The sequence below is a fragment of the Cyanistes caeruleus genome, chromosome 1 (genome assembly GCF_971803275.1).
Source record: "Cyanistes caeruleus chromosome 1, bCyaCae1.hap1.1, whole genome shotgun sequence".
Classification (NCBI taxonomy): Eukaryota; Metazoa; Chordata; class Aves; order Passeriformes; family Paridae; genus Cyanistes; species Cyanistes caeruleus.
The window spans coordinates 35,141,760-35,168,125 of NC_141701.1; the positions used below are offsets into that span (position 1 = coordinate 35,141,760).

The 26,366-nt window shown below is 43.0% G+C and overlaps 1 protein-coding gene across 3 annotated transcripts in view; it reads right to left on the reverse strand.

Annotated features, from left to right (window-relative positions):
- The window catches only part of TRIM55 (tripartite motif containing 55), a 55,087-nt gene that overhangs the window by 19,584 nt on the left and 9,137 nt on the right, over positions 1–26,366 (reverse strand). Inside the window, exons 3-8 of one of the 3 annotated variants that reach the window (XM_086886626.1) lie at positions 18,205–18,273; positions 15,813–16,763; positions 15,236–15,408; positions 6,837–7,002; positions 5,053–5,148; positions 991–1,224 (exon numbers count right to left, since the gene is read on the reverse strand). In XM_086886626.1, coding sequence (XP_086742752.1) covers positions 991–1,224; positions 5,053–5,148; positions 6,837–7,002; positions 15,236–15,408; positions 15,813–16,001 — 858 coding nt within the window. In that variant the 5' untranslated portion in view covers positions 16,002–16,763; positions 18,205–18,273. Of the gene's footprint in view, positions 1–990; positions 1,225–5,052; positions 5,149–6,836; positions 7,003–15,235; positions 15,409–15,812; positions 16,764–18,204; positions 18,328–26,366 lie in introns of all 3 variants that reach the window. The other 2 variants (XM_086886629.1, XM_086886633.1) reach the window with 2 other exon arrangements.

Consider the following 26,366-nt stretch of genomic DNA (forward strand, 5'->3'; position numbering starts at 1 on the left):
GCAGCTTTTAAAAGCTAGTAAGGATTTCATAACTGACAGCCATGACATCTAGGAATGAGATGGAATTTGGAAGGTAATTAGTATACAGTTCAGTAAACCTTTTAGTTCTTCAGAGATATTTTAATTAAAATGTGAATATGATGGGAAATATGAAAGTTGATTAAAAAAAAAGAGAAATTTTTTCATTGTGGTACATTTTTCCTTTGTGGTTGTGTTTGTGGTGAAAAGAATTTGGTCTGTTACCATTACCCTCTTTAGTCACAATAATTACATCTTTGATTATGCATGAGGGCATCCTTTTGGAGACACAAAGTTCTGTTTATTTGCCTTGGAATACTATTGTACTATTCAAAGGCAATTCTTTGATGAAAGTAAGTGTTGGTTGTTTTATTTTGGCTTTGTTTCATTTGGTAGAAAATGCCCTTCCAGCCTTTACTACAGAGGAATTGTAAACTTGCAAGACAGAAATTCTACACCAATTAATTCATTGGACAGGCTGCTAATGATTTCCTACTCATCTTGCTTAAGTTTATAGTAAGAAAACAGAAGAAAAAAACCCAAAAAAACTAAAAGCGTAAAAATGTAATTTAGTACATAAATTACTGAAAAGTTAATTTTGTCAATTTACAAGTGAAACCTATAATTCTCAGAAGTTCATATACACATAAGCATACTGTTCCCTGATGATATTGATGGGAAAATAAACATTAGCTGGAAAATATTTCAATTCCTATTTCTTCTAAGGGGACCAGAAATTCATACATGGGATAGTATATTTTGGTGCAAATAACAAATACTCATGTTCTTGATTTGGATACTGCCCACAAGAAGAGTAGTTATTTGTCTGAGCTGATTCAGGTGTTTAAAAAATGAGTTTGTATAAATGTTCAGTTGAAGATTAACAAACTCTGAATGGCTCTACAATTGAGAAATACTTATATATCAATAAACACATCGTTATTTTTCTATCTCTATTTATAGACATTATACCTGCAAAAACACAGCCATTTCTGGTTCTTCCATGAACTGGATTCCTGATTCAACTAGTTTTGACACTGCTTCCAAGTGATCCGCGTACTTCTTCATCAGGGAGCGGACGTGTTCCAGTTTCTCCTCTTGGGTTCTAGTGATTATTTGTGTCATCTCATTTTTTCTTTCTTCCAGTACAGAATAGAGATAATCAAATTTTTCACACAACTGTTCTTTCTGTCGTCTGCAGCATTCCTGTGAATCATTTGGTTTATGTTAAACATGTTATGTTCTTAAAAGGGTTTCTATTTTTACAGTTACTTGGAAGCATTTTCATCAAAGAAATTCCTCTTTCTGAACAGTGCAAAGGATTCTGAATGACCCCAGAGACTTTTGTAATTTTCAAAGTCCAAGCTGTTGGAACAAAAGTTTAAAAACTCTTCTCAAACTCTGAGTTTCAAGCCACTGAAAGCCCCCAAACAGGTTATTGTATAACTTGTGAGTCTGCTAAAAAAAGCAAAAAGGTATTTATGATGTCTGTAGTGATACATCAAAGTCTGCAGAAAAAGTAAAAGCTCCCACCGTATTAGCAGCTGGGTCCATTTGCGTGAACAGAACGGTTTTAAAAAGAGTGAGCATCTCAAACAGCTCTGGAGAATTTTCTTTTTCTGCCAGAGTACCTGGAACAATCCTGGCTCGATTTTCACATACGCCCTCTTAGACTCTATTTGGACAAGAGGTGTCCATTATATTTCATTTACTGTGCACTGAATGAGGTAGAGGTTCTGCAAAGAAAATGGTGTGTGACAGAAGCACAAAGACAAGAAGGAGGAATCAGATTCCAACCGTATGTTCAGGCACTGATTTTCACATTGTTTCTTGAGACACTTCTATTGTCCCTCCAACCAGAGAACAGAATCTTTCACTGAGTTAGGAGGATGGGTTTGATGACTGCTGCATTGAGTGGCTCTCTAAAAAGAACAAACTGCACTTGTAAAGGAGAATTTATGGGGAGGAAATGAGGGACAGATTATATATAATGTCTGAGGTCTACCAAATGGAAGTACTTGAGTCACCTGTGTGCCCCAGGGCATAACCTTATTGTGGTTAGACCTGGTTGTGGATGGTGGTGATTGTTTAAATCTCTTCCCTAGAAACTGGGGCTGAATTGATTCCTCATCTTCATCCCTTGAGGCATAGTGCTGAGATTCAGTCAGCACAGGAGTATTTACAGTCCCACAGAATTTTTGGTAGTGATAAGACTTATTATTCACAGCACTTGGCTAGAGAGAATCCCATTTTTTTCTTGACTTCCAGCCAGACCTCATTCCTATGAATGGTGACAGTCTGCTCTGTATCATTCAAAGGAGAAAGCCTTTCAGAGATCTACATTTGGCTAAAAATCATTGTCTATATGAGGGTGGAGAGGGGATTGAAAGCACATCTTGATGCATCGATCCAAGTGTCCACTTCTGCTTCTCAGTGAGGAGAGCTAGGCTAAACAAGCACTCCTTGCTGGGGGTGCAGGCTTGTCCTGCCCTTCTGGCAGTCCTTGTCACTTCCCAGAAATTCTTGATCAGTGCAATTACAAGATGGGGTTAACGAAGTTTTCAAACCAAGTGAGTCGTGGTTTCTGCGTGTCCTTCTATGTTCAGACCTCAAATAATATTCTCCCACTCCTCTCCTAGCTTTTTCCCCATGAAATGTCATTCAGATCACTTGTAAAACAACCTTAATTTCAAGACAGGTGTGTGCTATCTTTGTCATTTGACACAGGACAAGTATTAGGGGGGGAAGAACAAACAAATGATAGCAGGGTACCCTGAGAGATCCTTCCCTGTCTTTAAGCACTAATAGATAATATTTCCTGCCAGCAGATACTACAGAGTTGTGAATCTCAAGAGCGAGAGTGCAAAACTGCACTCTCTAACTGCAAATGCTGAAATATTTCTGAAATATTCTCTTTCTGTATAAAAAGTTCCCATATGAAGTCTCTGCCTGATGGAATTACTCTAATCAGATTCTGTGTAATGAAAAAGGTTAACAAATACATGACTTTGCATTCTAAAAAGTTCTCAGCCTTTTTGTTTTTTTAAAGCACAGCTACATCAAAAAGAAAGGAGTCCTTGCTACTGAGCATGAATCCCACTGCTCGTTCCAAAGGACCTGTTTTGACCGGCCTGTGCTCTTAGCATTTGAAAAAACACTGTAATTTTTCCTTTGTTATTAGACTCACATACAGAGCAAAACAGAAGCTAATTATTTATTATAGTTTTCCAGGATTTAGCATTTTATATTCCTTTCTCAATTTTCAGTATAATATATGAATTAGGTCTACTTTTCAATAGTTAAAAGCTGTACAAGTATTTTTTTGCTTTTCTGGTTTTTAAGGTTGGATAGGAGCAGTGGCTAAATGTAGAGCTGTAGGCTATTACTTACTCCAGCTCAAAGTAAAATGATCATGTATTTTCTGCTAAAGCAGATATTTCTTATTCTCTGCAAAGTGTTAAGCAGAAAGAAGAGACAATCCTGGATTGTGTTATTTCCACGTGTAAACATTTCTGAGTTTCAGCTGTAGTTTTTCATCTTCAAGGACAAACTGATGTCAATTCAAACAAAGCTCCTGCATAGTAGGAAATGTGATTTGCTTGAAATGTAATACGGAAGGGCCAAGGTAAACTCTGTTTTCTGCAATCTTTGACTTTAAAGGTGAAAAGCCTGATAAAATATCTGAAGGTAAAATGGCTGCATTTTCTTTGGGCTTTGACTTTAAAGGTTAGATTTTAAACTGAGTGGCTGACCCTGAGGAAGCTAGTTTCAGAAACTGTTGTATTTTTTAAGTTATTTTTAGTACAGTGTTTTCTCCATACTTCAGACTAGAAGTTTGAAGATTTGCTTCTGGTTCAGCAAGTTCAACTTAAATGAGTGTAAGCTTCTGCTTTAGTATCATTCAAATTTCTGCACTTAACCTACTTGAAAGGCTTGTTTCTGTCTGCAACATCCTGATAGCAGCCAATTTTATCCTTGCAGCATGGAGGCTTCCCAACTACAAAGTCCTGACTGCCATTAATGTGCTCACTCTTTTACTTGGGGCAGTGGTTTTGTGTTCTTTGAAGCAAACTCAGACATTTTCAGTTCCTTCTTGCCCATAATTGCATACATAGATTGTGTAATTGTTTTTTCTTACTAATTACAATCTGTACATCTTGGATTAACTTCTTTTTCCCTACCATTTCTCCTTTCTGCTCCAGCTCTGAAGGGTCAATATAATTCTAATTGGGCTGAGAAGGATGTGACTCCTTCACTAGGTGCTTCATCAAATTCTGATCACAAAATCAATTCATATGAACTCCTTTCAGCCTATTGTTCTGTGATGCTCAGAATGGTCAAAACTGATGTTTATATTTGCTTTGCTGATGTAAAGCTCTCAGAGGAGGTGAAAGCCACTTCTGCTATTGAATAATACAAAACTAATTCCAACTCTTCCAGCATAAGGCCTTCACCAGAAGTCCAGTAAGAACTCAAACTCTAATCTCCCATGAGCAACAAAACAAGACTCCTTAAAGGACAACATATTAAAACACTACTTTTGTGCAGAAGACAAAGCAACTAAATACAGAACATACACTGACATACCTGGGAACCATGCTGTGCCTACCCTGTGGCTGAGACTAAGGCTCTGTTCACCAGACCTGTCAGACTTCAGACTAACTGGTCTTTTACAGCTCTAGAATCTGATTTTAGATGTTAAATGAGTTGGGAATTGATGACATTTTGGCAGATCTGCTTTTAAATTCAGTGAGATCCTATTCCACTAAGAATATTGAGCAAGACTTGCTGATATGGGTTATCCTTACTCTTTATCCTCCACCATATAGCAAATGTCAGAGGTGCTGAGCAGGATGTACCCTTTGATTTAGGCAGTACATCTTGATAATGTACAAAGCCATGAGGAATGGTTTAGTGAAACAATGTGGGAATGCATTTGGGTAAAGTGAGGTCTGTTAAAGAATGATCATTACCAGAAGTTTAAAAGATGCAAGGTCACACTGAAATAACTTCATTTAAAGATGTGGTACCTACCTCAACTGTCTTGCAGGTCTCCTCCAGCTGCGTGACAATCCCTTGCATTCTGTCATTGCTCCCCACCAGGACTGCAATGCCATCACTCAGCTCAGACTAGGCAGTAAGGGGACAGCAAGCAGAAGAGTGTTAGGGGCCGTCACACTTCAGGGTGACACATCTAAGAGTGGGGAGCAGGGGACAAATAAGCTGTACCCAGGATATTACTTCATCTTTCCACCAGAACTGAGAAAAATTGGAGCTTTATGTGCCCACAAGATACCTGTTTGTATTTTGACATTTGTTTCCTCCCTCAACACACTATGAAGACATTTAGGAATTTTTAATGGAGAAGAAACTGTCGTTTGGAAAGAGGAAAGCACTTTGTTCTAGAAAGTTCTTCTAGATGCTTTTGTCTGAAGTGGTATTTCAACAGGCCCCAAATATTTCCATTGGGTTTGTTGAGAGAAAAGACTCTTGGGGGGTTGTTTTTTCAGTGTCTAGTCACACCACTGTGATATTTCCCTGAGGACTGTAGCTCTTGGCCTTGGAATAGAGAAGAGGTGGTCCGTGGACCTGGAGGGACCAAGGTGTTACAGAGTCCCTGGTGTGCAGGGAGTGGGGTTGGGGTTGTGGTGAGAGGGGGCAGGAGAAAAGGAAGAGAAGAATGTAGAGGCTGAGCCACTGGCATGAGGGAAATGAGTGGAGGAAGAAAATAACCTGAGTGTGGGGGTGGAGATGATTGTGAGATATCCCTAAGAGAGACAAAGAAGCCAGTCCTAGGGAACTTGGGAAGGGTGCTGGGGCTGCAAGGGGCCCTTGGTACACCCTTGTAGTAACAGAGACAACTGTGTTCATGGTCTCCACAGCTCTGAACAGGATCCTTTGAGGCCTTCACAGCTCTTTAAAGGCTCCTTTGAAGCATGCGTCCTGCAGCTTCCAGGTTACGCCTCTCATCTTGGGCATGACAGCCCCTTTCCATGGGCACTCTGGAAAGGAAGACACAGCTTGCAAATCTCCACACAAAATGGGTGATGGGGGCATGGATTTAGTTCAATAAACTTCTCCTTCTTCTCCCACCTTTTCTGATTGAAAATGATGTTTTTAACTCCTTTCCTAAAGCAACTCCTCATTTGTAGTTTACACACACACGAGCATCTGTGTGACAAAGTTGGAGGCTGGGATTGAAAACTTGGCCTGTCTGATTGCTTGCCCCACTGGGGCCCTCCAGAAAAATGAGCTGTTTATCTCAGGAGGATAACCCAGTGAGTCAGGTTTTAAATTAACACTGTATTAAAAATAAACAAGTCTTTTACTGGTGACAGCAAGGGCAGAAGATGTTAGGTACATCCTGTGCTGCCAACTATTGAATATTTCTTCATTCACTTGCAGGAGGAGATTTTTCACTTAACTTTTCTTAAAAATGGCATGCTTAAATGTAAAAGTGTCTGATAGATAACTACTTGATTTGAAATGCTCTGTTCTCTTTCCAGTTCTTAGTGTTGAAAATACCACTTGTTTGTCTGATCTAAAAGCACTGCAAAAAAGGGATTAGGAACTCAAAAGAGAGATCCTCAGCTCCACATCAAAACTGGGACAAATTGTAATATCTTTTTGTGTGATCATTTATAAATTTATTTTCCTGTGTTTCTAAACAGATTTGTAAGAGCCATTCACTCACACTCAATGGTGGCAAAGGCGACCCCAGACCCCTTTGGAAACTCACAGGAAGCTCATGGGAATACATTCCCATTGATGGTCCTGTCAGTTTCTTCAAGGACTTTGAGAAACAGAAAGATATTTACCTTCTGTTGCTGGTAAACATTTGTGAGAGGAGCAACCTGACAGTCTTTGTGGGCACCAAAGATTTTGCACAAGGAGCAGGTGGGCATTTCACAGTTCAAACAATAAATATTAATTCTCTCATCTTCGTGCTCTTCACACATTGGCTGGTCACACTTCCTGTCAGGTCTGCGAAAGAAAACATTTGTCTAAAACAAAGATGGTGCTCATGAGTTTCTTCTAATAACATTTAAGAGTGTTAGCATGAAATATGGTACATTTGTATAGCAGCATCCAAGGCTGACTGAATGTGCAGTGTAGACTTACACCTGCCACATGGGATGACAAGAGACAATGGTAGAGCTTACTGTCCTGACACAATATGATGTGGTGACAAACCAGCAACACGACTTCATATGGGGATTTCCATATGAATGAGGAATATGTCTGGGAGTGTGACACAATGCTTGCTCATATTTAAAAATTTAAATAACCTCACTAAGCCTGGACTCAGACTACTCATGTATTTTAATTAGCGTGTTATCTGTCTGAAATATGAAACACATGTAATTTCTTTCCGGTTCATCATGCAAATTGCTGTGCACTTGGCTTAATGCAGCAAAGGTTTTATGGGGGAGACTGATTTTAAGCAAGAGCTACAGATACTGATGAACCTTTTGGCCCTTAACTCTAAATCTCTACTGATGAGCTCTGTCAGGCCCTGGTCAGTCAATATTGAACAGCACTGGGTCCTTACAGCCTTTACATTAGGCTAGCAACCAAAACAAGGTGTCACACAAATTCATTTCAGCTGGGTGAACTTTACAGTGTCAAATGTTTTACCAGTAGTTTATTCATCTGTACACAGCAGAAAGAACATGGGCTACACAAGTGTTCTTCTCTTGTGCTAAGCCAGGAACTGTTGACACATTATAGCTCAGTCTGATCTTCTCTTCACCAAAACAATTTATCTTTATACACCCAAATTTCCAAAACCTGCTGTCTTAGGATAATTTAGTTTTAGCTTCCTTCAAATGAGCCAATTAACCAACATTCCCAGTGAAAGTAACAGCTCCAGTCTGGTGTGTGTGGGCAGGGTGGCGCTTTCCTGAACCCACACTTCAGGCTTAGCACCCTGAGCACATCTGTGGCATCACATGAGTGTGTAAGGATGTTGTACAGAAGCTAAGGGCAAGTAGACTGATGGAAAGAGCGTGTCTAGGGTTCAAGCCTTCAAAAGCCACCACTGTTACTATGGCAATGTTAAATATTTTCAGCATAAACTATAATCCCCTTCTGCTACTGTTTGGAAAGAGAACTATAACTTACCTGTAGCAAGTGGAACAATGGCATAATATAAATATATTTTTCATCATTAGGAACTACGGAATTTAATGGAATTACATGGGAACATTTTTTAAAGCCCTTCTACAGATCTCTGTAGCAAGGAGGCAACCAGCCATTCTAGTAAAACTTAAAATGTATGGAAAAAGAAAATAATTATTTTATATTATATTACAGCAGAGTCTTTTCATACCATTTGGTAGAGTGGATACAGCATTTATTTTTTGATGACAAAGCATAAATTTTCTCTCCTGAGGGGAATGGAATATGATCAGTTAGATGCATTAAAAAAAAATCTAGCAAGAAACAAAATGTCTCACACATGCGTGATTTTTTTTTTTAAATTCAAGAGTGTGATGGGATTTAAAGGATTCATAAGAAAAATCTGTAATCTGCAATATAACATGATATACCAGAATAAAACAAGACAAACACTTCTGAAGAAAGCCTGAGTTATTTGGGTCAGATTTCCAGCATTCATTAACATAAGGCACTTTGTCAAATCCAGCATTGTTTCAATGCTAGTCAAAAAGAGATGTGTCTCCTCCATAAAAAATGCTTTACATTGTTTGCAGATTACTGCAAACAGCCCCTAATATATTCATGTCATAGTGCACCAGTGTGAGGGGCCAAGTGTGAGTGAAATACAGTGAATTTCAAAGTGATTAATTAAGCCTGAGATAGCAGCTCTTCCTACAAATATTTACAAGATCAGAGCCAGAAACTACTAGAATTTTATTGGACACTGGAACAGTGCCACATGCATGAAAGACACATTGCATAGAGCAAAAAGGTGATGGTGTCAAGCAAGTTCAGCCAGAAGCAGCCAACCTTCAAAGGTGCCACGAAGAGCTGGAAGCAACCTGGCAGAACTCCCTGAACTAGTGGGGCCCTGAAGACAGTGTCAGAAGACTAGAAATAAACAGATTTACAGTCTCCTCCCCAGGCAGTGCAAAAGGAGAAATTTTTAGTACACCACTCCCTGACTTCAGACGGGATCCTCTTAATCTATGTTGGGGTAGCAAAGGCCAAAACATAACCTCTGAATTTAAAATGGAGATTGCTTCTGAAACAGGAGATTAAAGAGTAGCTGATAGGAAAACGACTGCATGGCTTTAGCAACAGAAAGGATTCACCAGAGCTGTGCTGGTGACCAGAGAAATGTCGGGTTGCTGAAATGTCCTGATAACTCTGTGGTCTCATTCTCTTTGAAATGCTAAACCTGTGTTTGACTGCCAGAGGCTTATTCTTTCCCATTGAAATTGTGTTTGGACAACACCTGAAGAACTGACTGGGTCCTGTTCTGGACGGCCCAGTACATGAAGACAGACATACTGAAAGGAGTCCAGAAAAGGGCCCTGAGGATGATTCAGGGTCTACAGCAGCTCTCCTGTGAGGAAATGCTGAGAGAGCTGGAACTTTCAGCCTGGATCAAAGAAGGTTAAGGAGAATTTTAACAATGACCTTGATCTTATCAATACCTCTGATTATCTAAATACTTGAATGGAAGGTGTAATGTGGATGGAGTCAGGCACTTTTCAATGCCAGGACCAGAGGCAATGGGCACACACTGAAACACAGGAGGTATCCTATGAAGATCAGGAAACACTTTTTTACTGTGAGTGACTAAGCACTGGCACAGGTTGCCCAGGATGCTAGTGGAGTTTCCATCCTTGAAAATACTCATAAGTCATCTGGACATTGTCGTGGGCATCTGGCTCCAGGTCCTGCTTGAGCAGCTGGTAGTTGGACCAGATGACTTCCAGAGGTTCCTTCCAATCTCAACCATTCTGTGACTGATTTGGTGGGACAGTGCAAAGTTGCTGGGCACATGAAAAAGCACACTTTAATTAAGAATATAGTAAGACCTTAGGAAAACTGCTGTTACAAAGCATGTTTTCAGTAGGATTTTTTCAAATCCAAAAAGGCTTCTACTGAAATCCTGAATCTAATTTTGATAGTGTTTTTACTGAGAATCCTAAGACAGCTGTAGCCCTTCCTGTGGCATCACATCACCTGATGTCTGCACCTGGTCAGGTGATGGAGAGGATCTGCATGACTTTGTGAGGCACAGTCAGGTCATAGTGAAGCTATGAAACTGCATTTGCCACAGTATCAATCTTGGGCATGCAGTGCTAATGACTGGCCCCCACTTGACTTCATGCTGCTCACCACAACCCTTTGAGTCTGGTAATACAGCAAGATTTTGGTCCAGTTCACTTTCCACTGTCCACTCTAAGCCTTATTTACACAGGTTTTTTTTAATAAAGATGTCACAAGAGACAGTGTCTAAAGTCTAGATAAACAGTATCTATTGCTCTCCTCTCATGTCCTGAGTTAGTCAACTCACTATAAAAAGGCTATCAGATTAGTCATGATGATTTCCTCTTCATAAATCCATGCTGACTATTTCTAATCACCTTCATGTTATTTATATATTTGGAAATGATTTCTAGGAGCATGAAATACTTTCTAGGGACCAGCGTGCATAACTAGCCTGCACTTCCCTTGATTCTCCTGTTTGCATTACTTGAAAATTGGAGAAACATTTGCTTTCTTCTAGTCCAGTCCACAGGAAACCATTCCAATTGCCTTTCAAAGATTATTGAGTGACCTTGCAATAATATGTCAGCTCCATCACCACTTATATCTGCCTCCCACCAGGATGTCCAAATTTTTTTTATCCTGATCCTCCCTCCACCAAAGGTGAGTCTTCCCTGCTCTAGACTTTCCCACTGGTCTCAGTGGGATTCCATAAAACTCAACTTAATAGTAAAGTCTGAGGTGAAGGTGGCATTGAGTACATTGGCCTTTTCTATGTCCTGTGTTACCTGAGGCCCTGCTCTGTTTAGTAGAGAACTCACAGTTTCCCTAATCTTGCTGCTGATGAAGCTGTAGAAGCTCTCATTAGCTTCCATGTGCCTCATCAAAATCAGTTCCAGGTGGGCTTTGGCTTTTCTAACTTCATCAGCGTGTGCTTGGGGAGTGTCTCAAAATCTTGCTGAATCACCTGGCCATCTTCTTTTTGCTTCTTTTTTAACGTTTTATTTTTATCAGGAACTCTCTATTAATCAACACAGGTATTTTGTCACTATTATTTGAGTTCCTGTATATGGGGACAGACCATTTTTGACCTTGGAGGAAGGTGGTCCTTGAAAATCAGGCACAATGAAGGACTCTCAAAAGCAATGACAAGCCCACCAATATCCAGGGTAAAAATGGGGCTTGAAAAATGAGAAGGCTATAGAAGTTCACGTGTACATAAGAATTCCTGTAGCTCTGTTATACTACTATCATGAATGCCCAGCCCAAGAAAACTAGTGGTGCAGGTGAGCTTGGGGCTTTGTCTCATGGGGAGTTGGAGAAGATCCAGATGATTTCACTCCTCATCTCTTTCACTGCACAGCTTGTGGGGCTCCTTCTCCTTGGTGGCCTGTGGTCAGGGAGTACATTTCCCTGGCCCAGCCTGTCTGAGCTCCCCAGATGCCCCTGCAGCCTGGAAAGGAGATATATCCTGCCTTGGGAATTTGGGCTAAGACCTCGGAAGTGTCAGGGACAGAGACTTCTGGCAGTGCTGGCTATGGGGCCCTGCAGGACATCAGCACCATGTAGGCTGCTCTCAGCACAGCCTCGTTCCTGCTGCACACTCTGCTCCATCCGTGCTTGGGGCTGCAGGGACAGCCTGTTCCTCAGGCTCTCTCTGGTAAGTGCAAGGCAGAAAGAGTGCTTGGCCCTCCCTGATCAGGATTCAGCTGGTAACAAAGCCCAAAGCCTTTTGATCTGGAATAGCCAGCTGAGATCATTAGAACCTGCCAGATTTCACAAAAAGTCACAGCCTCCCATTGCTACCCTTTCCTGGTGACAGCAGGGGTCCTGATGTTCCTCAGATAGTTTAGGTGATCAGTGGCCTACAGATTTTCAAAGACTGGTTTAATTTTTAGCCAACTCAATTTCCACTGTTTTCAGTCCTTTACTGTCTTTTAAAGCTTTTTACAAGCCACCTCCTGCTTGAAGAATTCTTCCCTTGTGTTGCTAACACATTCTAAATTGGGCAACAGGCTATGCTGCCATCAGCTGGAATTTGATGAGCAATGGGATAAAAGACCATATGATGTGATACTTAGTAATAGGAGGGGCTGCATATGAGGGCTCAGGCGGACTCTCCCAACCTCAGTGCAGCTCCTGCCCCAGTTTATTTTAAAAAAAACACCAATTCCTTACTTCAAATAGAAAATCCAATTACAAAAAACTAAAAAACAAGCAAAAAACCCAACCAAACAAAAACCAAACAAAAACCAACCAAACCTTTTGAAACAAGCTATTTTTGGCTAAGCAGTAGTCAAGGTTTTCTCCCTTTACTCTCCCTTTACTCTAAGTTCATGTGGAATGCAGGTGGGAGCTGGCCTCATTCTGGCACATGCAGTTATAGTGAATTATACCCAGAGGAGAACTCAATGGGAAGAGGTTCCTGTCTGGAAATCACACGTGCTACCAGTTTGAACGGCTGTTTTGGGAGGAACAAGGGGGCAAAGATCATATCTCACCCTTCCTCCTACATATCTCTGCCAGACCCCAGTTGCCAGGATGGAAGAGACTGGTACAAAAGGAAGAAGTGGGGAAGACTTGATTTCCCTTGACTTTTTGCTTTCAGTGGGACAGAACAGGGAAAAGCCATGAAAGATCTGCTCACACTCTCAGGGGAGCCCAAGGAATGTTAGGCAGAGGGAGATAAGCAGCTGAGGCCCACAAAGGACTGAATAGTTTAGATAGTGCTGCTATGTGCTGCTGCTACTATGTAACCCTGACAATAACTTTCATTCTAAGGACATACATGAAGGTTAAATACACACTTTAACAGATTAAATAAACAAGTTTTTTTGACAAATATATAAGCAAACCTATGTTCTTTCTTTTTTTTTTTTTTTTCCCATTTTATTCATCATATTTTACTTTCATGGAATTTTTAAAAAATTTACTAACTCTACTAAACCTATTCTTACATTTCTCATTTCTACTTAATTGTATTTTGTACCAATGCCCCATGAACTACATAGGAAAGAGGACCTGCCTTTCTTTTCTTTCTTTTTTTTTTTTTTTTTTTGAGTTAAATACAACTCTGAGCTGAAAACAAAAAAAAAACAAACAAGGAAGACATGAGGCCACACATGTCCAGCTTGTTTGGTCAAAAGCGAAGTCCACAATTGCAGCTTTGTTGATTCATTTCCTCTGAGATTTTCCTGACTAAAATAATATTTGAGTATCAATGACACACACAGGGGTAGCTGACCTTTACTTGGCATGGAGCGCAAAGGGCAGCAGAAAGGACAATTTTAAGCCAACTTCGTGCTCTCCAGGGCTTTGGAGCTCCAACCTATGCCCAGCTGCAACAGCCCTCAGAGAGATTCAAACAGCTAAGAATAGCCAAAGCTACTGCCAGGCTCCAAAGTGTTGTCTCTGCTGGTGACTGTCCTCCTCTGCTGGAGGAAGCATCCTCCGCCATCCCTGGGTTCTGTTGGTTGTGTCCATCTGCACCAGTGATGCCATTGTCTCTCTGTCTTGGGAAACTCAGCTCTTTGCTGTGGTGGGATCAAAAGACCCAGGGAGCATGGCCAGGATTACAACTTCCAGGTGAACAAAACACCTGGTCATACAGAACCAGCACTAAGTATCTATGCTGGTGACAAAAAACAGCTTCCCTGGGCAAGACCTCCTTGCTTGGTGGCCTGGGGCCAGGTTAACTTCATCATAGGATCACAGATTTATAGAATAGTTTGGGTTGGAAAGAACCTGAGAGATCATGTTGTTTCAAAGCCTCTACCTTGGGCAAAGACACGTTTCACTAGCCCAGGTTGTGTGAAACCCCATCCCTCCTGGTCCTGAACACTGCTAGAGATGAAGCATCCACAATCTCTCTGGGCAACCTGTGCCAGTGCCTCACCACCCTCATAGTGAAGAATTTCTTTCCATACCTAATGTAAACCTATTCTCTTTCAGTTTAAAGCCTTGTCCTACCACTTCATGTCCTTGTCAAAGTCCCTCTCCAGCTCTCTTTTAGCCCCCTTTAGCTACTGTAAGGTGCTATAAGGTCTCCTCAGAGCCTTCACTTCTCCAGGTTGAACAACTCCATCTCTTTCAGAGGAGAGATGCTCCAGCCCTCTAAGCATCTTTGTGCCCCTCCTCTGGATTCACTCCAGCAGGTCCATATCTTTCTTGTGCTAAGGACTCCAGAGCTGGATGCAGTACTCCAGGTGGGGTCTCATAAGAGCAAAGTAGACGGAGAGGATTATCTCCTTCACCTTCCTCCCTGCTAAGTTCTCCACAGTGGCAGCATGAATCCAACCCATCCCAAGGAAATAAAGATAAGAAAACATTTTTCTATTTCTGGATTCATTACACATCAAATGCAAGAAATTACCATTCAGGAGTAATCTTACTTTTAAGAATTAACCCATTCCCCTGCCCTGAGGTCTTGATTCTTGTGCACAGCCACAGAGCTCTGATACTTATTGTTTACCACTCTTTTATGGCCTCCTAAATAAGACTTAATTTCATAAGTTCACATCCCAAACTGACAGGAATGGAGATATTTTAAACAGAATTTTCATTTGGCATTTTCATTACAATGCAGGGTACCTTCTGTGTGAAATTCAGTTTTCTTCTTGTTTGCACTGTCTGTACCTCAGGATTTTCTAATAAGATTTGAAATCCTTACCCTTTTTTAGCATGAGAATGCTCAGGTTAAGGAGAAAAGAAATGTATGAACTGTTTTTGCAACAAACGATGTTAACCATGATACTTTTCCCTTAATCATGTGAGTAGCTGTGCTGACCACAAAGGTGTTGCTTGCACAGGTAAGTGTTGTTCATGTGAATAAATACGGCCCAATCCTCTGCTGTAAGTGGAAACAGGGAAGTTCAGCATCTATTTGGATACAGTTTTTTATCCTCAGTGAGAGCTGACTTCATGGTGCAGCAGATAGTCAGGCATGGCAGCACAACCCCTTTCTGCTTTTCCAAGAGACAAAACAACAAAAACAACCTCACGTGTGTCCTCCGAAGGACATGAATTCCCTTGTTACCTTGTGGACTCCTGCTTGTAGATGTCAATGATGTTCTCCACCAGCAGGTTCCTCTGCAGCCCGTAGACACCGTGTCGGTCCAGGACCACCTCGTGCCTGCAGGAGGGACAGCGGAAGCGGCCTCCCGACGCCACAGTTGTACCTCCCCTGGTCGGCAGGTAGGGGTTGGAGGCCTGCTCTTGCCAAGCAGCACAAGGAGAGGGAATTATGGCCATGCAAAACCATGAAAACCTCTTCTAAAAGCACCAAATGTTAAGAAACCATTTGTCACTATGCCAAATGAGAGGGTAATTCCAACATGCCACCCCTGGGAAAACACCTGGTGGCTGCTGGGCGAGGGGCCAGTCCCTCAGTTCACGCTTGGCCACATCACCACAGCCAACACGTGTCACTTTCACCTGCTGTGAGCTCAGCCCTGGTCCCCGGATACATCAACTTTGGCCTTAAATCACTCCCCCCACACCTTGTCTCACCAACTGTTAAAATTGATCTACCAAAACATGTAAAAACTCTTCTTTCCCATTCATTCCAGCCAATCCTGCTTGGGAAGCAGAGCTCTCTGTGGGAAGAAACCTACCTGGAAGATGTCACTGGCACACTTCCGACAGAGGTTGTGCTGGCAGGGCAGGATGACCACTGGCTTGGTGAACATCTCCAAACAGATGGGGCAGATCAGCTGTTTCTCCAGGTTATCCATAGTTTGCTGCTCTTTGGAGAACGACTTGTAGCTCAGGGAGGTGCTCATCCCTAGCTTTTCCTGGGGCATATGCTCAGGGCCACGGCCTTGTGGAGAGGTTTTGGGGTTAATTTCCCTTGAAATAAGTCCAAGGCTGTGCTGCGATCAGAGGCTCTCTGGGTTGCTCGGGCCAGAGGACATTGTTTGAACGAGGGGCCGAGCAGAGCCGGGGCTGTTTTTAGCAGCGCTGCGTCACCAGCTGCCGTCCTGCCGTGCCCATATATGCGTGTGAGAGCAGGACAGGCTGGGACAGGTGACGGCTGCTGGGGGAGGGGGGGAGGCCAGAGAGGCCCTGGCTCTCCTCACTCACACATGGCAGCCTTCACCCCTTGAGGAGTTGGGGAAGTGATAAGCAAAGGCCATCCGCTCCCTTTTCTTATCTTTGCAGGTCAATGGAGATTGAAGGACTTGTCCCAGCCTGTGCAGCCACATCCTGTAGCCTAATAGACATTCTGTTGTGAGCAAGCAGCCGTGGCCATGAGAGGCAGAATGTAATTTTGGCCATGTGCTTTGGCAGACTCCAGGATCCTACCTTCCCAAGGTGTGAAGTACATGTGGTTACTGGAGAAGACAATAGGAGTGATGCCTGCTCTGGAGCTTGAACACTTCAGGGTGTAAACATTTCACTGCCTTGAAATCCAGACAAATAAAATTGCATGCTTGTAACTGTGCGTAAGTTTGTTCTGGTAAAATTTTAGTCTTAGGAGCTGTAACATAAAAATCCAACATGACTGATTGTGCCACTAACTCCGTGGTCAGGTTAAATATGCATGAAAAACATTATTTGGATTTCTGGATGAGAAAAAAAAACAAACCAGAAGAAATACAGCGTGAAAGGCTTTCATTTGTGCTGCTAGAGAATAGGTACTAATTGTATATGCTCTCTCCGCGATAGTTTAATTCAAATACATTTTAGTTTTGGGCACTGCTGTGTTTATATCTGTTTATTAGACACTGATATCCCTTTCAGCTTGGCACTTGTTCCAGAGTTATTTTTAAAATGACAATTTCCCAGATAATTTGTGACATGTGATGCCTGATCTTAAGGGAAAGCCATCTGTGCTTCTACTTGCCAATAATTTATCACACAACTGTACAAGCAATAAATATCTCATCCCCAAATTTAAGCCAAAGTCCCTGCATTACTGTATAATATCACTTTGCCACCATACTGTACATGTAATCAGAATATTTTATTCTCTTTTAGTCAATAAATACAATAGTTTCTCAGTATCTTGTAGAAACCTTTAATATTTATTCTGTTTTATGACTGTATAGTGCTTGCATCTGAAAAATGCAGTAGAGCAGCTGAGTGAATACCCTACACATCCAGATTCTAAAGCAGGGCCCTCAGTCTGCATGCAACACCAGTCTGGAAACTGTGCACTTCAGGAAAATATAAAAGTGAAGGTTTTAATGGATTTCTGCATAAAAATGAATACTATCCGCTGCATGCAATTGTAATAAATAACATTAAATGAAATGTATTATTGACTATTTTATTTTCCGCATCTCACATGCTTCTTAAGTGTTTGAGTGAACTCCTGTACTCGTTCACAGACCACTGAGCTGGAAAATTCCCCTGTGTAAACTTACACACATTTGTCAGCAGTCCCATAGAAGCGAATCGATTTTTCTAAGTCTTGCATTCATGGGAAATTAGTCATAGTTTAGTTAAACCCACTTGAAATCACACCTTTGCTTCAACTGCCTGGTGTGGACAAGAGCCTGGAGTCCAGTGGGAGAAGCTGCTCTGGCAGCTGAGCTGAGGACAGCTGGGGCTTTTGGCAGGGCTGGCAGGGAGCCTTCCCTGGCAGCAGCAAGAAGATATTTCTCTTCTTTCCCTCCCCTCCATAGCTGGGTCAGAGGTGACTTTTGCATCTGGAGGAATCTGAACGCCTCATTCTTGCCCTCCTAACTTTGAGTCAGCTGCCCCTTGCACAGCAGAACCTGCTTCAATAAGGGGCTCTGAATTAGATGAGGAAAGCCATCCTTATCTGGCAGGGCAGGAACTTCCACCTTACTGCACAGGCAGAAACAGGGAAATTCTGGAGGGAAAAGCTGAAGGCTAGAAATGTCAGCACACAATACATCTGCAAATGCTGATGTAGGGAAGGAGGTGTTCATGGCAGGCAAAAAAGGCCATGCTGTCCCTTTGAAGAATGAACTGAGGGACGTCTCCCAGTGTAACATACCTCTGGGATGAAATTCTGGTGAGTTTAAGTTTACTTACCCACAGTAACCCCCAGAAGCCTTCTGTTAACTGGCTGAGCGGGACATCTGATGCATCTGAAGAGGACATCTGGTAGAGAAAAGGTGAGGGACAGTGTGCTGGTGGTTTTCTCCTTTCTGTGTGCTGAAGCATGTTAACACAGACAGGTAACAAACAGTACAACCAAAAAGAGGAGTCAGCAAAACAAAGATAAACCCACCTTTTGTAACCAGGCCTGAGCTGAAATATTTTTCTGCAGACATGTGAAAAATTAGTACAGGTTTTTCTGACAAGGTATTATGAACCACAGCAATAAATTATAGGTAAAGAAATGAAGAAGCTTAACCAAACTTGCAAAGGCAGGATGAGAAATGCCAGGAAGGCCACACATTGTATGACCAATTTGCAACAAGGAGGAAAAGAGCCAAGTCCAAGACCCTGAGAAAAAACAGGAAGATCCTGCAGCTGGTCTTCAGCAGGGACTACTTAGTATAAGTCTCAAACAACTTGCACTGAGAAAGAGCCTGGCACCCTCCGATCTCTCCTGGCAGCCCTGTCCCCCTCCTCTTCCTCCCCCTTCCACTCCTGCAGGGGAAGACCACCAGCACACACAGCTGTCCACCTCTGAGGAGACACCAAGTCAAGACATCTCTCAAGGGACAAAGAAAAGGCAAGAGGATTTGATTTAACACTCCTTCTGGATAGAAAATATGGACGACTTCCAGCCATCACCAAGAAGAAATTTTTTTTTTTTTTTTTTCCCAGTATTGCTTGTCTGGGAGTGTTACACAGCTTTGTTGACATAACCAGAACACTAATTCCTAAATATAGTTTTGCTTTTACAGACATTACTTCTAACTCCTCTATTTTGCAGCCGAGTAACAGCTTGTGGCCTGTGCACTGATGGCCTGGAACCTGGAAAGCTGGCTGCAAAGCAGTGGGTTTAGGAGAGGGATTTGGAGAAGGAAGGAGAGGTTGAATGTTGTCCAGGTTCAGGTTTCAATGCCATAATGGCATCTCTGGGTTTTGCATTCACAGAATTCCCCTCTGCAACCTCTTATCTTGTACCAGAGTTGTAAAGCTTTTGTGTGTCACTCAGAAAATCAGCCCTGTGGCTCTCTCGCATGACTGGAAAACAAAAAGAAAAATCATATTTTGGCCAGAGGATGCTGTCAAAAATAAGCTCCCACATGACCTGCTTCCCCAACAAGCCTGCAGAGACAAAGTGCATTCTGCAAGGTGCAGGCTCCTTGTCCAGGCACCCTGTCCTGGACATGGTGGGTGGTGAGAAGCATCCTGATCCATGGGATGACAGTGCCTTGGCCTGCTGCCACCTCCCCTTCTGTCTGTCCTGCGGGTGAGCAAGCACCCCGCCATCCAGCCGAGGAGTGGGAAGACCTCTACACTGGCATCTGCCTAAAGCAGATGGGAGCTGCCCATCATTCCCTGGGAAGGGATAAACACCCACCCCCACCCCACTGCCTCCAGGAGCTCCCCACAATCCTGAAGCTGGTCAGACACACCTGCATGCTTCCCACAACAGCCCAGCTGCTGGAAGAGGACAGAGCTGGTGGGTGCTTGAGCAATACAACATCCTAACAAAAATGAGGTTGCCACTTCCAATTCTGCTCACCCAAATGTGAAACTTAGGGCAAAATGATGGTGCATCCTTCCCCTCTTCCCATACTGCTAACTCTGCTTGTTGTTTTGACTGAAAAGGTCTGCATTTTTAGCTAAGCATCCCTGGGGAGGCTAGGGGATGTTCTCCATCAATCTCACCTTTTGTCTGTGCCCATTCACTGTGCTGTGAACAGTTCCTCAGGAGCGGGTGGCAAGCACTGGCATTCCCACCTACAAGCCAGCATGTTGGAGATTCAGATTTCACTTACATTGGCAACAACTTACTGAGCCGACAAGCCAGCTACAAGATGAAGCCCTCCTACCTATACAAGTGCAAACTACAAATTATATTTTGCATTTCATGATTTTATTGTGATCCATATACACTCCATGATAAATACTGAGACTACTCTTGTGTGTGATTCAATTTATGCAGCCAAAGAGAGCTTTTGCAACAGAGACAAGTGCTTTGAAAAACAGTTGCTTTTTGAGGCTGACTTTTTTTCACTCAACACACACATACACACACACACACACACACACACACATATATATTTGTCTTTGTGTACTTCATATGTGATGACAGGCCATATGCGGTCAGTATTTGGAGACCTTCTAAAAACAGTCTGAGGGTTGGTTTCAGATCTCCAAGAAAACAAAGACCAGCACAGGAGACAATGACATCTTTAGAAAGTTTCTTTTGCACATGAAATCACAGCAGAAAAGGAAAGCTCAAAGCATTTCCAAGGGTGAGTCACTGGGAGCACATCAAATGTACAGGACATGAGATTTCAGGCACAAGCTGCAAAGAACACACAGAGGGAGGATGTCTGTCCTTTTCTTTTTAATAGAGGGTGGACACTGCCCTGAGCTGAACTGTGCTCAAAAGCAGCCTGCTCTGGGCTTATCCACACTCAAGGACCTGGATTGCAGAAAAACAGTGGAAATATGGGATAAAAGGGCATATGTATTAGATAATAACTTCTGTACCAAATTAATCAGTGGTACCAAGATGAATTATAGCAGACAAACCTCAGAGATTTGGATTAAAAGACCCTGAAAACAGTCAGAGTCTGTGGACAAACTGCATCAAGGACTCATTCCTGCATGCTGTGGTTCTTCCATCATTGTGATACTAAAACTTGAGGTCACTGCCCCATGTGTCTGCCTGGGACAAAAAAGATCCTTTGGCTTCCTTCTGCCCTCCAGCAGTGCCAGCAAGCCAGCATGAACCTGTCACCCAGCTTTAGGGGACACAGGGAAACAAAACCCTCCTGAAAGAAGGTCCTGGTTTCCTCAGAGTCCTCAAGGTCAGGATGAGAACTGGTGGTCAGGCCATACCCTTCAGGCAGGCAAGGTGACCCTGCAAGGTGATTAACATGAGGCATTTATCATGTTCCTTGCAAATATCTGTATTTTCAAAAGTATCAAAATCAGTGAACCTGAGAAGACTGGATGTAGGATAACAAAAATGAAACAAACAGTTCAGCATGTCCCCAAACCATATGCAACTTTACAAACCTGGAGATTCCCAAATCCTTATTCCCTCCACACATCACTGCTAGGAAGAGATCCATATTTCACAGCCAAGGCATAAAAGTATGTCCAAAGGACTGAAGGAATTATTGAATGTGGGAAAGAAACAGTGCTGTACTACTGTCTACCTAAAAATAGGTCCTTTCCCAGGCTAGGGACAAGTTTCACAGATAACAGGAACAGGCTTGCTTTTCCACACCCCCAAACATATCCTGCAGTGAAAATAAGACATGAAGGAAGAAAGGATATAAGTAAAACAAAAGCAGTTAGAAAAAGGGGAGAGCACACCAGTTAGAAAAGTGGGAAAATCTCACTTCCTTTAAAAGAGTAAGCAACCAAGTACTTTACTATTCTAACACAACCCTCTGCTTTTCAAATGCACCCCTGACCCTTTTCCCTCTATTTTGCTATTACAGCATCCCATGAGAGCCTGTTTGTAATTCACAGCTCCATGTCTCCCGTACTAGCAGAAAGGTAGGAATGGTAAATCCTCCTCAAGTACCTGCATTTTGTGGAATAACAGGGATGTTTTTTACTGGAGTGCGGGAGTTGGTGCTGGGGCAGTGGGGAGGAACAGAGGTAGCATAGCAGGGGCAGTGCTAGGGGGCCTCCTAAGCATACCAGAATATAAGGAAAAGGGTTGCAGAGCTTTAGCAACATGATTTTTGACTGGGTGACAGATTTGTTTCTTGCTCTGGACTTAACGGGCAATAGCAGCAGCACTATTGCTGCAGCACTGCTGCAGCCCCAGCTCTGTCAGTAGGAAAGGAGAGTGATGTTCAGTAGGGACAGACTTGTGTTTCACAGCACAAATCCAGCTCAGGCGTCCCAGCTGGCATCAGCTCATCACTTCACAGGGATACAGCCCTGTCCCAGTGTCAGGTTTCTCCCTAGCCTTGGTCTGCTTGACATAAGCCACTCTTGATGCTATTTCAGAATGCTCTCCATTGCTCAGCTGGCAGAGCAGAGGACTGCAGATATTTTTATTTTTTTTTTCCAGGACAATACTCAGGTCCATAGTTCAAAGGAGAGACTGATTTTAAGTTTGTACTCAGCACAAACTTTATACCAAACCGGAGATCTGCTGACACTCCATCCAGCTCCCCAGGATGGTCTAGGTAATGTTCTCATCCATCTTGAGGGTCATTCTTTCAGGACAGAATAGAGATTCAGTGCTTGAAGATAAAGGGTCAAATATTTCCATATTACAGCTAAAGAAAAATACTGTGTTTGTGAGCAGGAATGCTTTCACACAGTAAGCTGCTACCAGAACTGAAGTGTCTATTTATCAAGTGGCTGGTGGCAAAGGTAACAAATGTTCTTAGGGGTTGTTGTTTTTTTTTCCAAATTCCTCTGTTTTCCTTTTATTTCCTTTTGCTATATACCCATATGCCTTGTAAATGCTTTCAAGGCATATAGCAAAACCAGCATGACTCTTCATTCCTGAGCACCAATACCTTTTCTTTCCTTTTGAAAGTCAGATAAGAGAAAGTTTCCCTTTTGGCCATTTTCCAGTCAGGTTCTTTCACCCACTCCTTCACATGAGACTTTTGTGAGCATAGGGGAGCATAGCACTTGAGAGAGAGATGCAGGCATATGCAAGGAAAACAAGGAAAAGCCTTCAAGCCAGGCACTTTTAGCTACAATCAGGAATGCCATCCACTGTGACATTGTGTTCATTGTACCAAGCAGCAGTTTATTGCATTAACGTCCTTTTGAATTATCACTTCAGGAAGCATCTCAAGCACGTCGGCCCATGTCCACACACGTGGTGTTGCATCACCCTCTCCCCACACCAGGCTGTTCCCTAGGAGTCAGCTCTTCTCATTCTGGCAGAGTTTAGGGAATGCAAGGGAAGAAAGGGTGCACAGCAAGTCCTTTCACCGTAGAATAATTCAGAATTTTTATGTCTCCTAAAAAGCCTTGACCTTGCCACGGAGGGGGCAGCTTTGCAGTAAGATCTGAGTTTTGCTTGTGCTGACTGAGGATGCACATCTCTCACTACACAGTTCTACCCTCTGTAGTCAGGATTGGGCAATATGAACCAATAGCTCATGGCAATAGACAGCAGCATAACAGTCTAATAGAATGATCTGGGTGTAAGACAAAGAGTTGGGGCTGGCTGTCTTCCTCTCCTTCCAAAATTCTCTCCCTGATGCAGCCTACAGAGATTGTCATCAGCCTGGAGGGTGACCCCCCTGTGACCCCAGCCATCAGCACTGAGGGAGGCTGCTCCAGCACTGGATGTAAGGGAAGATGTGCTGCTGTGAGCTGAATGTGCTCCTTTGTCCCCGCAACTGTGGTCAAGAAGCTGGAAAAATAGGGCACCACTGACTCCACATCCCCTGTCACTGCCACCCTTTGGATCAGAAGAAGACAAGTGGGGGAGAAAACAGGCATATGCAGGGCACAGGGAGGACAAAGCAGAGCATAGGATCAGTGCCAGAGCTGCTGTGCATTTCCATTGTCACAGCATTTAGAGCTGCTCTGCTAATGAAGCCTGCAAACAAGGAAAGGTGGTGTAAAGACAGAGTCTCTGATGGATCTGCTTATTGCAAGTTTTGCTTCCTCATGTCACTAGTTTTGCTCTTTTTGTAATGCTGTGGGGTCAGCTCCCTTCATCTCTATCCTGTTGTAGGTGTGCAGACAATCTTACTTCATATAATCCTTAGGTAAGAGGTGACAACTGGAGCAGTACACAGCCTTGTTCTGATGCTTCTGACAATTCCAAAGCCTGTAATGCAAACATGAGGCAGTGCTAATAGATTTATATAAGAGTAGACTACAAATCACATCTCTTCCAGTTACCCACGTCGTATGGCCTTGGTGCTATTTCCATCCCTAATCATTGCTATGAAGCACTTCACAACAAGCTGACAGCTATGCAGCAGCATTGTTTTGTGCAGAAATTTGTATTCAAGGCGCCTTTTAGGCCTTGGTTCCCCATATCCCACAGAGATGGATCTGCTACTTGCCATCATGCTGCTGGGACTGGGGCTCCTGTGAGATCTTGCTGGGAGTTTCTCTCAGGACTGCATCTCTCATCTTTTGATAGCTCAGTTCCCAGGACAGAAGGCTGCAGTGCTTTCAGAGTAATCCTTTGTCACTGGTTTTAATTACAGCTCAAAGGAGACGGCATTTTGGCGGGGCGGTGGGGGGGGCGGGGGGAGGTTTCTACTCATCAGTAAACTTCTTATTGGACCCCTGAGAGACACATTGAGGAATCTCAGGAGTCATGCCCAGAGCCTTTGTCCCATTCCACAGCTGCTTTTGCCAGCAGAGGATGCCTCTGCCATCCCTGACCTTCATTAGAGGTACTCACCAGGGACCTCATTCCTGCAGCCAAAATGGGGCAGACACAACAATCATAACCTTTAGCATTCCAGAGAACATGGCAAGGAGCCTGACATGAGCTAGGTGGCCACAGGGTAACCGTTCACAGTCATCTTCAGCTAGCAATGTCAGCAGGCAATCAGTAACACTGAAATCCCACTTAATCCAGAAGAGATGAAGTAAGAATAAGAATAAAATAATTTATCCATGACAAATCCATTAATATCCATCCAAAATAGATTATATTTATGTAATACTTAAAAAAACCCCAACTATACAGGCTCCTATTCTTGCTGATCCAAATTGGCAAGACCTCTCACCCATCATCAGGTATTCAGGTGATATTCCTGAGAAGAGGCGATGCTTCCTTAGAACCTCCTCTGCATGAAATGTTTCAGGTTGCATTCATTGATATGTCAGATCTCACAGCTAGTTCCTTGGGCTTCTGGAATGTGTCCAGACAGGATGTTCATTCCCAGAACTGAAGTCATCCATCCCTTTCAGGGAAGTATGTCTCTTTAACAAGTCAGGTGTCATCCAGTCAGGCAGGAAGAAGGTGCCAAATCTCTCATTCTTTCTCTGGTGACTTGTTAACATGTTCCTATGTTATCTGAAATATTCTTTACACCTGACCTCCAAGGTACATGAAGATGGAAACTGAAAAACAGAGCTTCTCAAGGAGCCAATGGGGAAAGCAGGAAGCTCCACCTTTCTACATCTTGGTGCTCTCATTTTCAGCCTTTCCTTCACAGATTTCTTGGGGAAGCACGTCCAGCATGTGGGAGGCAAGAAATCCTCTTGTCTCTGACCCAAGCCTGGTGTTGTCCCCAGTCCTCCCTCCACCCCAAATGCTGTAGGAGCCATGCAGGACGGAAGAAAGGTGCTGAACCATTTCCTTCCAGTTTAGGGAGGAAACAGTGCTGCCAGCTAGCTAATGAGTAGCAACGTGTGGTCCCTGTGTGAGGCCACTTTGTAAGACTGGCAGGACAACGTTTTCTGAGTGAAGTGGAAGAAGCAAAGGGAAAAAGACACAAGAGGATAAGGAAGGAGACTGTATGTGCATGCACAGCAGTAAGCCCCAGAATGCTGTCTACATTGAACAAGTCCTTTAGAAGTGATTTCTCAAGCCCAGTGCAATGCCTCCACCTCCTCTGCTACTTTGCAGCACCACAGCAACCTGCTTCTTATCCTTCCCACATCAACTTTCATCTCCTTTATCCCCTTTCATGAAGAGGTGAACTGTCTGGGTGTCTCCCTGAAACGACAAGTCCCACCAACCAGGGAGCAGTCTCTGCTTGAGCAGGCAGGGACTGCTCCCCTCATTTCTATTCCCAGCACTAGCTTGAAGCAACACATCCCCTTCCAAACCAAGGCTGAATACATTCTGTTGTGATGTGATGATGCTCTGGTGGGCTGTATGCCCACCAGAACAACAATAGCAGGCAGGTCAAAGAATGTTTTTCAAAGATGTTTACATTATTACAGAAGAAAAAAAAAAAAAAAGGGAGAAAAAGAAAATCGTGGCATTGAGACATCAAGCCAGTGCCTTTCCCATGACAGAACTCAGGCTTAGCACTGGAGCCAAGGTATTGTTAGCTGGCCAGGTAATGCTAAAGGAATGAAATCATTCTTATTTTTGCCAAGAGGAAAGACCATCCCGTCTGTTGAATAGGGAAGAAATAGGAAGAGCTCTA